The 12,915-nt window shown below is 39.1% G+C and overlaps 1 protein-coding gene and 1 non-coding gene across 2 annotated transcripts; both read left to right on the forward strand.

The window, feature by feature from the left end:
• The first annotated feature begins 10,360 nt into the window (after nucleotides 1–10,360).
• Nucleotides 10,361–12,408, forward strand: LOC103013789 (cytochrome c oxidase subunit 7C, mitochondrial). Its single transcript, XM_007193036.2, has 3 exons — nucleotides 10,361–10,554; nucleotides 11,332–11,460; nucleotides 12,306–12,408. Exons 1-2 carry the CDS (start codon nucleotides 10,480–10,482, stop codon nucleotides 11,446–11,448), a joined length of 192 nt encoding a protein of 63 aa, XP_007193098.1. The 5' UTR covers nucleotides 10,361–10,479; the 3' UTR covers nucleotides 11,449–11,460; nucleotides 12,306–12,408.
• Nucleotides 12,139–12,201, forward strand: LOC114239239 (small nucleolar RNA Z39). Its single transcript, XR_003624420.1, has one exon. It is a non-coding gene; the product is annotated as a small nucleolar RNA Z39 (small nucleolar RNA).
• Nucleotides 12,409–12,915: the final 507 nt, after the last annotated feature.

Genomic DNA, 12,915 nt, shown 5'->3' on the forward strand with positions numbered 1-12,915 from the left:
ACCACCTGAATATTTTAAATTTTGTCCACAACATTCTCTCCTAATTAAACAAAAACAAAGAATTTTCCTCCTCCTCATGTTGTCTGAAATTATCTGTGGAAGCATTATTCCTTTAACTTATGCTTCAATTCCTATTAACTTGGAAAGTCTTCAGAGAACATTAGTGCTCCAATATAATGTCAATGGTTTACATATTAAAAACTTATTAATTTTAGATCTCATAAAAGTCTCTTTTTTTTTTTCTCAAAAAGAGGGTGTGTTTTCTGGAATCATGGAGAGGAACATGCAGAAAAGAAGAGCCCACAGAGTGGTAGGAGCGTAGCAGCGTTCAGAAGCTGGAAGACTAACAGCAACGTTTTTCTACCTACGAGTTGTGTTTAGTAGGTACTGTTTTCATAAACAACCAGGTGTGACCTTGAAATCAGAAGCTAGAAAATCAGTGTAAAGCTTCTAACTTGGAGCAACGCTGGAGGAATACTTTCCTATCTTCCTTCTACTTGAACTGAGAGAGAAATAACCAGCTATTATCTGCACTAATATACCCACTTAAAATGGTCATCATTGTAACGCTGGGTAACTGTGTGCACAGGTGAGGAAAAGAAGACTCAGTCTTGGGTCTAGATCCTCCTATTTCTACTTATTTATAACATTCTATGATTTTTTTCTTCCTCTATCAATCTGGACGTTCTCTCCACCCTACCCCATTAAGTGGTAAGTCCCTTGAAAAGAGAAAAAGGAGTCAAGGACAATTCTCAGATTCTGGGTTTGGATGACCAGGAAAAGGGAATGACACCCATAAAAAGGAAAATTGGAAAGAAGAGTAGCTCTGTGGTATAGGATGGAGGTACACTAACGGAACACATTCACTTTTACAAAGACCGAGTCTATAGTGCCATTAGGACTTCATGGGAGAGCTTATCATTAAAACTCTTCAATGATGGCAGCATTGAGAGAAGTCAGGTTAAGTACAAGAGATGGAGGGTGTTGCTTTTACAAAGAAGATGGCCAATTTGGCACCTAAGAGGGAAAGGTATGAGAATTTTTATCCTATTATTCTTTTTATCCTATTCTTTTTATCAAGTCACCCTGTCAGACTTCTTTGGTCTTTATGACTCAGACTTTCGAATCTATCATTTTATTTTTCGGATATATTTAAACTTGGCATCCTTAATCTTTAACACCTCTTTCTATAATGATTTTTGTGGAATTCCAACTTATTTAAAGCTGTAAAGTTATTTCGATTCTGTATCTGTGTATTTTCCACCAAATTTTCAGTTCGTATGAGAGAGAAAGAGAGAGAAAGCAAAAAATCTTGTTCTAAACAAAATTATGCTATTTCTGCAAATATTTTTTTTCATCTTGCATGTTGTTCTAATCCCTTGCTGCTTCTAGATGTCAACCCCTCCCCCCCCTTCCCTGGTAATCTTGCCTTCTAGAAAGGCCTTAGATTGTGAATTTAAACAAAACTCTTACTTCTCTTAATATGTATCTAAGCCTTTGTGTCAAATATTAGAAACAAAGATTTTACTTTCCTCTTGAGAATGATAGGAAAAGTATTGGAATCTTTTATGTCCCTGAAGTCAGGGTTGTCTACATCCCCAATACATACCCAAGACTGCTCTCGCAGGTAGATATAACTCAAATCAGTCATTTCATTTCAGGTAGTTAAAAACCTGTGTCCTGGGAAAATCACTTTTAATTCATCACCTGTTTTTATTAACCATAAATTGCCTTTATCCCTACCCTCTACCACCATTTCCTCCCTTCAGGATAGGATTTCTACATCAGGAATGAAAAGAGACTGGGGAAAAAAAAAATCATCTTTTGAGTTTCTGAAAAAACTGGAAAATTCCACGTAACACAATAGGATGAGAAATAGGGATTTTGGATCTCACAACCCCAGATACTGAGTGTCAAAAGTCAAATTTGTGGGACTTCCCTGGTGGCACAGTGGTTAAGAATCCCCCTGCCAATGCAGGGGACACAGGTTCAGGCCCTGGTCCCGGAGGATCCCACATGCCACGGAGCAACTAAGCCCATGCACCACAACTACTGAGCCCACGTGTCACAACTACTGAAGCCCGCGTGCCTAGAGTCCATGCTCTGCAACAAGTGAAGCCACCACAAGGAGAAGCCCGTGCACTGCAACAAAGACTAGCCCCCACTCGCCACAGCTAGAGAAAGCCCACGTACAGCAACGAAGACCAAATTCAGCCAAAAATAAATAAATAAATTTTAAAAAAACAGCCAAATTTGTGCTGACAGTTATGCTACAAGAACACAAAATCAAGCCTTCTTTGACAACCACTTCCACAAATTTTTCCCAGTTCATAATAATCTACACTTCTGTTAATAATACAGTATATAATAGTAATAACCTACACTTCTTTAATAATCCTCTAACTCGAGGCCTCCTGCATGATCTGGGTTCCCCTCCTCCTATTAAATGAACAATGTTCTGGTTTCCTCATCTGGTGAGTAGAGAGGTGTTCTGTCACACCTTAAGTTTATATTCTTTTTTAAAAAATTATTTTATTTACCTTTAATGAACTGCAGTAGATATTTACAATCTAATGCTCTGTTCACCTTTGTTATTCAAAAAGTGCACAAGGTCTAAGTATGGAGTTCTATAGCTCTTCTAGGGAAGGATAGGGAGAAAATTAGGAAACTATAAGAGACAGAATGTTTTTTTTCCTTCAGAGGATGATCTTCCTTGTGGCTCTAGTCAGGAAAGCCATTCCTTTCCAATCAAATGATGATGGGATTTCCTAAGGAGCTGATTTTTTTCTCTTAATTTAACATCAAAAGCTGAGGAACGTGTGATCAGGCCCGGAAGGTAGGCATGCCTCGGTGGCCTGGGTGTCTTGAGAGCTAAGTATCTTTGGGACATGTGAACATAGACTGCATAGTCTTAATACGAAAGCTGAATACAAACAAAGAAAGTGTGGTAAGTATGATGAAAGTAGGAGTGATCTTAGTATAAGGAAACAAGGGAAATATAGCAGCAGCACAGAAAAACAGTGGTAGGGAAGTAATAATAGGAGTTGCTATGTATTGAGCATTACTACTTGCCAGATACAGTGCTAAGCACGTGTTCATTTAATTAAAAACTAATTGTCTATTTCTAAAGGTAGAACTAAAGATAGGTTCATTACCTTCTAAATGAGTGGGTCTCAGAGAACACAGATTCACAAGGCAAGAATAAAACAAAAGCAAGCTTTAATACCACTTCCCATCTGCCCTGGATTCAGTGTGGCACAGAGGGGAGGATCAACAGAAGCTTATAAATCTTCAACACTACAGGCAGTGGACGGCACACAATGATGGCAGAGAAGGGAGTGGGCAAAGTGCCAGTGGAATGCAGAATCCTAAGGTAGTTGAGCCTTACCTTGCTGAAAAGGGTGAAGCATAACAATTCTGCCAATGGATCTCAGCAAGTGCAAAAGCATTGGCTCAGATCAAGTGTACGTTCTGTCGACTCACCTTGCCCTGAAGAGATGGCCGTAGAGCAGTGGTTTTCAACCTAGAATGATTTTGCCAGTAGAGGGGACTTTTGATGATGTTTGGAAACATATTTGGTTGCCATAGCTTGGGAGGGGTAGTGCTACTGGCATCTAGTGGGTAGATGCCAGAAATGTAGTTAAGCATCCTGTATAATGCACAAGACATCACCCTCAACAAATAATAATCTGGTCTGTAATGTAAATAGTCTCCTGCTGAGAAAATCTGCATTAAGGCCTACTTTTATAGGACTGAGTGCAGTTTTGGCTTTAATTGAGAATATCTGAGCATCAAGGGTTAGCGTGCTCAGAGGTAATTAACAAATCAATCCTTTTAAAGTATATTGCTACAAGTAAATCATGGGTGATTGTTGTTCTATATCTTAATTGTGATGCTGCTTAATGAGTGTATACAGTTGTCAAACTCATTGAACAGGACACTCAAAACAGACGTTTTATTGCATGTAACATATGCCTCAATAAAGTGGATTTTAAAAACTAAATCATAATCTACACTCAAAACATAGTATTTGCATTTAAATTCAAACTACTACACTATTCATTAATTATTTTCAGCATTCATTCATTGAGTGTCTTTATAGAGGATACTTAGGATGATACATAAGTGATCAGAAAAAAAAAACCAACAAAAAAAACCACTCTCTATCCTCAGAGAGCTTACCTTATAGTAGTGCATCAGTTTTTTAAAAAAATATTTCAGATCTACATATTCCAGTGGCCAAACTGTTGAGAAAAGACAGAAAGTTAATTAAAAAGTGGCACGTGGAGGGGGATCCCCCAAAGGGGGTTGTCACTGGCCCATTTGCTAATAGAACACTCTGAAGCAGCAAATATCTTAATTGACACTTTGTATGGTCAGGCCACTCAAGATGGTTGTTCTCTTGCTCTCTGTACATCCCCTACTCGACCAGTCCTTGCTTCACTCACATGACTATCCAATCCTCTTTATTGTAGCGCTTAATCAGTAAACTGCCTACATGCTTGTCCCCTGCCCCAGCTGCTGGTTTCCCTGGTAACTGATGAGCCTACCTGAAGTCAGTTCCCCCTATAAATGGTAGCCTCCTTCTCCCCCAGTATTGAGAGTAGTGAGATTGCTGTTGTGTCCTTCCTGCCATCTGCCTTCTGCGGTCTGCTGTGGGGTGTCACTCCAGGACATTTTGCTGCAAACTCAGTAAGCTCCCCTATCCACTAAACTGTTGATGTTTCTGTCTCTATCTCTGGGTGCTTACTTTGGTTTGGAGGTTGGGTAGTTACAAGGCTTGCAGGCCTGAGGGGTGCAGCCAGACATCCTTCTAACAACCCTGTAAAGTACGTAAGATTACTGTCCCCATTTGAAAGATGAGGAAAGGTCATGCAACTTGCCCAAAGCTAAACAGTTAAGGTAGATCTTGGATTTGAACCCATGTCATTCTGATTCCAGGTTCAGTATATTGCCTGGAGTGTGCAACTCTGGGGAAATGTGCAGGAACAGGAAATTACAGAAGAATTATGAGGATTTGCAGTCACTGTAGCGAAGTGCCAAGATAACATATAACCACTGAATATTGAATTCTTGCAGAAGTATTCCATAAGATTCCAATAAGAAACTAGAAGGTCTCTGTAGAGGACATGCTATGTGTTCAACCAAACCATTTCCAATTTCCTCTCAGACACACAGAAATCTGTGTAGCATGTGATTGGTTTGGATAATAGAATATAGGCACAAATAGCGCATGCCACCTACTAACCTGACCCTTGTGTGAGCCTCTACCTTCTTCTTAGCATGGTGGCAGGCAGGGTCAATCCAGAGGATTGAGTGGAGGCCCAAGAAGATGACAGCAATAGAACTACCAAGTGGAAGACTGCATGCTGAACATCTGATTCAGATTGAGACATAAGTGAGAAATAAATCTTTATTGTGTTAAGCCATTAAAATTCGGGGATCATTTGTTCCATTAGCTAGTTTTAATTACATTACCTAGCCCAGGCTCCATAAAGCAAAGAGAAAAATCAATAAAGTAAGTAACACTACAACAACTTTCTATGTGAGGAGAATTTATAATTTATTAGCTTATTTACATGCTAATATTGTTTCAGAAAACATTTGAGGTATAGAACAAAGACACATACTATATAACAAGATAAAATAAAATTGGGTAGAAAAGTGAAGCAAAGCTAAATAAAGAAGAGAAGGGCTTCCCTGGTGGCGCAGTGGTTGAGAATCTGCCTGCTAATGCAGGGGACCCGGGTTCGAGGCCTGGTCTGGGAAGATCCCACATGCCGCGGAGCAACTAGGCCCATGAACCACAACTACTGAGCCTGCGCGTCTGGAGCCTGTGCTCCGCAACAAGAGAGGCCGCGATAGTGAGAGGCCCGTGCACCGCGATGAAGAGTGGCCCCCACTTGCCACACCTAGAGAAAGCCCTCGCACAGAAACGAAGACCCAACACAGCCAAAAATAAAAATAAATTAATTAATTAATTAATTAAAAAAAAAAAAAAGAGAGAAGATGGAGCTAGGAGTAAAGTACACAAAATACAGTCTCCACTGAAGGTAGGTCACACATTTGGCTCTAAGCTTTCTAGGAATCAGTATAAGGAAGAAATCGCAATAAAGTTTGTTATTCACAGCACTCATAAGGCAAAAGCAAATCAGCTACTCAGGAGAAGCATGTTTATTTTAGACCAGAGAGAAATTTCTCCTATGGATCCTCATAAAAATGACACCATGAAATATATTGAAACACATCCTCAAAGAAAAAAAAATAATCCGCATAGTAAACCCAGCAAGAGTTTCATAAGTCTGTTGCTTATAATATCCCTTAGTTCAAAGTGGTAAGGAGATGCTGAACACAATTCAGGGACAATGATACAGTTTTAAATGCTGTTAGTGAGGGTATAGCCTAACTGAGGGATGTGAAGAGAACTGGAAATTAAACCTAACCCACTTTGTGTAATTTTATAATTAGTTGAAATGTTTAAAAGAACTGTTTGGTGAATTCACTAATAATTTACTAAAAGTGCATAAATGTTATTCTCAAGAAAACCCATTTTTCTTAATTATAAGCCCAAACCGAAAAGCCAAATACAAAAGCTGTTATAGCATAAACAAACATCTTTCTGGACTGTAAAGAGGAACATTGTCTAGAGGAACAAAGTGCCTTTGATCAGATTCCTGCAATCTCACCTGAATCTGGTAGAAATATAGCAGCACTTTATATGCATTGATCAGCAAAAAAAGGGCCTAGTTATAAACCAAGACTTCCAGATAGTCCTTATTTGCACAATTCTTTACAAAACAACATAAGTAATGCAAGAAAGTTGGTTTACTTTCAAGTTTCTCCTATGTTTCTCTTACTTCTAACAAAAAAGGATTTCTTCTTAGAATGATGCATTAAATTCATTTTCAGAATCCCCTTCCTCATTTAAATTATGTTTCCTTAAAATAAATGAATGAAACTATTTGATTATTTAGTATTCCAGTTATAGACACAAGCAGGAAATGCCATAGTGAATTTAAAGAAAACTAGTCAAAGCAATACCAAGTATCATTGCAAACTAAGTCAAGAAGGAGATGGAACATAAATATAAATACAATCATTGATTTTCAAATTGAGAAATGTTATTTTCTGTGCTCACCTTGTAAAAATGTACCTACCTATACTTGGCAATTCTCAATAACAAATAATTAAACTATAAATTAATCTTTAAAAAGTGAATCATCCTTAAAGCTTCATTGAGATTAAGCAATAAAGTTGAAATAAAAAACATGAAAGGCTTTTAAGGAAAAAATGGTGTTCAAAAGTAATAAAGCAAGATGAAGAGTAAAATATACAGCTTGATCACATAAGCATTTTTTTTTCTTTTTTGCAGAAATTTTTCTTCCAGTTGGTCATCACTAAATCATTTGGAAGGCTGGCAGCATATTTTCCAACCCTAACTGCCTCAGTGGAATCACATTTTCTCCTTTCCTAAAACCAGGTTTTTTTTCCCTCTACAAATGTAAATTTCAAAAAAAAAAAAAAGTTAACACAGCATTCCGACTTTAATGCTACAGTAGCAGGAAATTCTAAAAACTTGAGACCAAAAGAAACTTTTTAACTTGAGTTTTTCAATGTAGGACAGAAACATATAATTTCTTCAGTAAACAATTTAAGTAAACTCTAACCTAGTTCCTAAAAATCTAATATAGTTGCTGTTGAGACACATGACAAATATTGTACTTTAATTTTTAGATATATTGTTCTATATAATGTAATTTCAGTTTCCAAAGATTCATGTGGGTCCAAAAAGCACATTGCTTACTCTATGATATACATCCTACTCACTATTAAAATAATTGGATTTTATTTTTAAAGTACAATTTGGGAGTAAACCTCATGTCCCTAAAGATCTCTTCTGTTTTGTTCCAATCCATGAAATGTCTCATTTCTCTTAAAATTCATTTTATAGCAAAAGAGTATCATACTGAATCAAAAGGTTCTCAAGGGTGATTTGCATTTTCCTTGCCAGCCATTATGACTGAATTTAGATTGTTAGGCCATATGTATAAGAAACCGTGCATGATACGTGTTCCAGGTTTCTACCCCTTTATAACAAACTACCCTAAAATTTAGCAGCTTAAAACAATTTATTATTTTCTCTTATAGTTTTGGAGGCTGGTGGGTTCAGCTGAGTAGTTCTTATTCCAGTTATTTACTATTGCATAACAAACTACCCCAAACTTAATGACTTGAAAGAACAACCATTTAATTATACCTCACAAATCTGTATATCAGCATTTTGGGCAGGGCCAAACTTGGCAACTCTTCTCTACACAGTATTGACTGGGGTCCCTCAGTGATACTCAGCTGGCACCTGGACTGGACTGGAGAATCCAAGATAGCTTCACTCACATACCTGACACCTGAGCCGATCCCCCACTTTTTTTTGGTGCATTCTTGAGTACTCTTCAGGAGGCCTCTCCAGCAGAGTAGTCAGACTTCTTACGTGAAGCTCAGGGTTGCAAGGGCAAATGTTCCAAAAGACAGGAAAGGAAGCTGCCAATATCGTAAGGCCTGGGCAGGATACTGGCACAACATCACTTACGGCAAATTCTCTTGCTCAAAATAGTCACACAGAGTCCATCCAGATTCAGGGAGAAAAGGCATAGACCCTATCTCTTGATAAAAAGAATTTGCCACTGTCTTTAATTGGTCACAGAGCCCATGACGAGGCAGACAATTTCAAAGCCATATGCTAGAATCTCTCCTGGAGTTCCCTTTGGAGTTAGCTGAAAGCCAGATACACAGACGAGCATCAATTAATGTGAATTAGAAGTAACAATAAACCAAATATACAGGAGATATTACTTACATTAGACTGAAAAAGAGAATTCAGGAAACATTAACTATTAACTGTGAAAACATTTCCCAATTATAGTTAAATCATAATCCTTTTAATACATAAAGACACTGATGCGGACTTTTAAAAAAACTGAATATCATGCATCCTCTATCAATTAGGAGGAGAACACCAATTATGCATTACATGCATCTCTACTCAATTACAAGTTACTTGTAGAAATAAAACGTCTTCACTTTTGTTCATGTTTTTTGTTTTCTGTCGAGGTGAAACATGGCTTTTCTCTTTCAAAAGCTAAAGAAAGATTAAAGCATACACTTTATAACCAGTTTTCAAAGCAAGACTTAAATCCTACTCGACTTTATTTACTGCTGCTGTATAAATGAGTCATCTGAAGCAATGTACACTCTGCCACAGATGAAAACTTAGGTTAGCAGGGCCTTTCACAATCTAACCTAATACTTTCCCAGCCTCATTTATGACCAGTTTCTTCCAATACCCACTAGTCAAAGACTACCAGGAATACATCTGTAAATGAAGAAGCTGGGTTTATTACTCACTGCAGTAAGGGAGACCGAATACCCAGAGAAACCCTGGGGATCTCAGTATGGTGTTAGGACTTAACAGGCTTTGGGCTTCTTTCCGGTGACTTTTGCTATCTTACTAAATTCTACGTAGGAGGAAGGAAGACTAGCCTACGGTTAAGGTAATTGATAAAGAAGCAGAAGTCATCGTATTGACTGGGTATGGTGATGTTTGGTCATTTTTGTGACTTGAACAATGTTCATGTTTTGTCTATGTTCATATATAATAGAGTGATCTTATTTCCTTGAGCCATCACTGACAGGAGAAACTTTGATGTTCATGTCCTCTTAAATTGTTTAGGTTCAGCAGGAGAACACCAATTCCTGGTCCAGGCTGGCTCCGGATCAGAGGCTGCTTTCTCTTCCACACTCCCAACATGCCATACTCATACTGGCCTTGAGTTTTCTCTTCCCTCTCTTCCTACTTCTGTTCTACTTAGTTCTCTATATCTCCAGGAATCCTTCCCTTCGCACTTCAACTCAGTTTTCTCTCTGAAATCCTTTGTACTGCATATTATTTGGTTACTCGTGTTTACGGTTCCTTTCCTTCCGGTGAGATCAGAGCATATACATCTCTCGCAGCGCTGGCAGAGTAGTACTGCAAATCACAGACACTTAGCATATAGTCACAAAAAAAGAAAAGGGAGAGGTTTATTTTCCTTTTCCATAAACTAGAACACACATGGTGAAACTGCTTCGCTAACTTCAGTAAAATCGTTCTAGAAACAGGCCCCAAGAACCCGGACAAGAACTCACGTTCGGAAGAAACGCTGCTGGTAAGTATGTTCTGATCCTACCAGAACTGGGCGAGACTACATTTCCCACAATCCTTCAGGGCCGACAAGGTGCCACGATGTTCTGAACTACAATTCCCACAATCCTCGGGGGGCGCCGCTTTGTCGCATGTTCCGAGAGTTCTGCCCCATTTCCCATCTTCCCTTTCGGTCTTTGCCCACAGGGGAACAAGGTCGTGGAGAAAGGAGTGCTGGGTGTGCTGCCGCCATTTCTTCCGCCTTAAGTTTCTGTGCTTTTCGCAGGGCTTCCAACAGCGCTATGTTGGGACAAAGCATCCGGAGGTTCACAACCTCTGTGGTCCGTAGGAGCCACTATGAGGAGGGTCCAGGGAAGGTTAGTATGGAAGGGGCCTGGCTCCGTTGGGTAGGGGGCACTTGGCTGCGACTGGCTGAACTCCAAGGCCGCCTATGGGCCGTGGAGAGAGAGGTGGGAAGCTGGGGTTTTTATCTGGGACGTCGACTAGCATTCCAGTTCCTCCAGGGACCAGGGAGAAAGTTCAGGACCCTGGCTGCGCGCCGTAGTCGCGAAAAGGAATGAGTAGGTAAAGCCAGAGGCCTTACCTCACACTAGTGCTCCCCCATTTCCCCCTCGCGCTCCACCCCGCCCTTCAACAAATGGAGGGCCCTGAAGCGCCTGGCTGCAGGTATTGCGGCTTAAAGCCCAGCTAGAGGTCACCGGACTCGAAGTCAAAGTCATTGAAACGTTGAGGATATGAGGGCCTGTGGTGTGGGGCTCGTCTCCAATTAGTTGACGAAATTAGGAGTATTAACCGTCCTTGATTGAAGTTGGTTTGAGCCTCAAGTATAAATAGTTTAAATCGGGTAGTTAGCAGTAACACCCTCCGAGGGTTACCTGAAGCCTAGTATTAATGGGCCGAGAAAGGGTGTAGAGGGGTAGAGTTGATGAGTAAAGCCAGGTATTTTTTTACCTTCTAGTGTTTTGTGTGATGGAGGTCATAGGATTTGAAAGATAGTGTTGAAAAAAGTGTTACGGTATATGGCATATATATAACCTGATTATGGAAAAATTAACGTTTCCTGTATACTTATTTTTGATTTATAAAATCAGATGATTCGAAGTTCAGTTTCTGTTCTCTTTTTTTCCCAACAGAATATACCATTTTCAGTGGAAAACAAGTGGCGGTTACTAGCTATGATGACTTTGTACTTTGGGTCTGGATTTGCTGCACCTTTCTATATAGTAAGACACCAACTGCTTAAAAAATAATCCATGAGACAGGTAAATAATTAATGCATTTCTAATCTTCGCAGAGGTTTCCCCTTTTTTCCTTTCTTCCCTTACCACGCCCCCCAAAACCACAAATACACTATTGTGTGTTGTTGTAATTCCTGAAGTTAAGTGTGGGTGTAGCATTGAGGGAGACAGGTTAAACCTATAAACAGATGTATCTTTGCCTGAAAGCCAGTGTTTATTGAGTGCTGCTGTTTGTCAGGTAAACTTTACATTAACAAGCTCAGGTTGGCTACCAGGCAAGACTGAGGTGGATGATGTTAACCTGATCTGAGACCAAAAAAAAAAAATGTTAAGTTGCCCAGTATTCCATAGCTAGTGATGGTGGACCAGGATTTTTACCCAGGCAGTCTCGTTCCAGAGCTCAGGTACTTGACCTGGTAAAGTTCTAGTAAACTGATTAATGCTCATCTATCTTGAGGGCAGTGTATGTTAGTATATACCTGAAGGAATCTTGTGTGCAGCAAGATTAGCAGATTCCCTGAGTGAGAAGAAAGGATTTATTTAGTTAAATTACAGTCAGAATTTTCAGCAAAAGTAACACTAAAGGAAGCTCTGTGGGATGATTGGAATAAATTCCAAAATATACTTTGGAAAAGAAAGACTTTACTTGTCTTAGTTTAGAAGGGAAATGATTTATCCAAGCCATTACTTGGGAAGACTCTGGTGCATGTGATGAAGAAAATCAGTATGAATAAAGTCATGATACTGTAAACGCTTTCTGATGTACCAGTCATAAATTGAAGGACAAACAGTATATTAATGAAACTACATATTTCTGTTAAATGAATGGGTTCTTTAATATTGTTAATTTTTTATGTTTTTATCCACAGATACGAAGAGGAACATTTTAAGATGTGCAGTCTCTTTGAAAAAAGGATCAAACTCTTGAACTCAGCATCCTAGATATGTTTGTAAATAAACATAGCATAAATCCTTAATGCCTCTTCTCTGAAATATGGAACATGATAATTGAGCATGTGCTTGTTTTTTTGTTTTTTTTTTGTTTTTTTACATGCTCCAATTTGCCTCATCCACCAACCTAATACTGTTTGAATTAAGAGTCTCTTCCATAGCTTTCAACGATGGAGACTTTGCTTTCTCCGACCAAATTATTCATAAGGACCGCTCACAGGTATGCTGGAAAGGGGGCAAGACTCTGCAGACATGGACAGTACAAATTTACTAGTCCATCCAGAAGATGAGGTTGCTTGGCTGTTGAACTTGTCACTACATGACATATTGAGATAGAAGAGAACATATATAGATTCACACTGTTATCTTGGATGAATAGACTGTGTTAGATTAGGATTTTTTTTTTATTTTAGCTGCATTGGGTCTTTGTTGCTGCACTCTGGCTTTCTCCAGTTGCGGTGAGCAGGGCCTACTCTTTGTTGCAGCATGCGGGCTTTTCATTGCGATGGCTTCTCTTGTTGTGGAGCA

Source organism: Balaenoptera acutorostrata, chromosome 2, assembly GCF_949987535.1.
Source record: "Balaenoptera acutorostrata chromosome 2, mBalAcu1.1, whole genome shotgun sequence".
Classification (NCBI taxonomy): Eukaryota; Metazoa; Chordata; class Mammalia; order Artiodactyla; family Balaenopteridae; genus Balaenoptera; species Balaenoptera acutorostrata.

Bases quoted from the DNA above. Each gene is read 5' to 3' on its own strand.
- LOC103013789 (XM_007193036.2), top strand. From the start codon at position 10,480: ATGTTGGGACAAAGCATCCGGAGGTTCACAACCTCTGTGGTCCGTAGG. The intron at 10,555-11,331 runs GTTAGTATGGAA...TTTTCCCAACAG, and splicing joins ATGAGGAGGGTCCAGGGAAG to AATATACCATTTTCAGTGGA.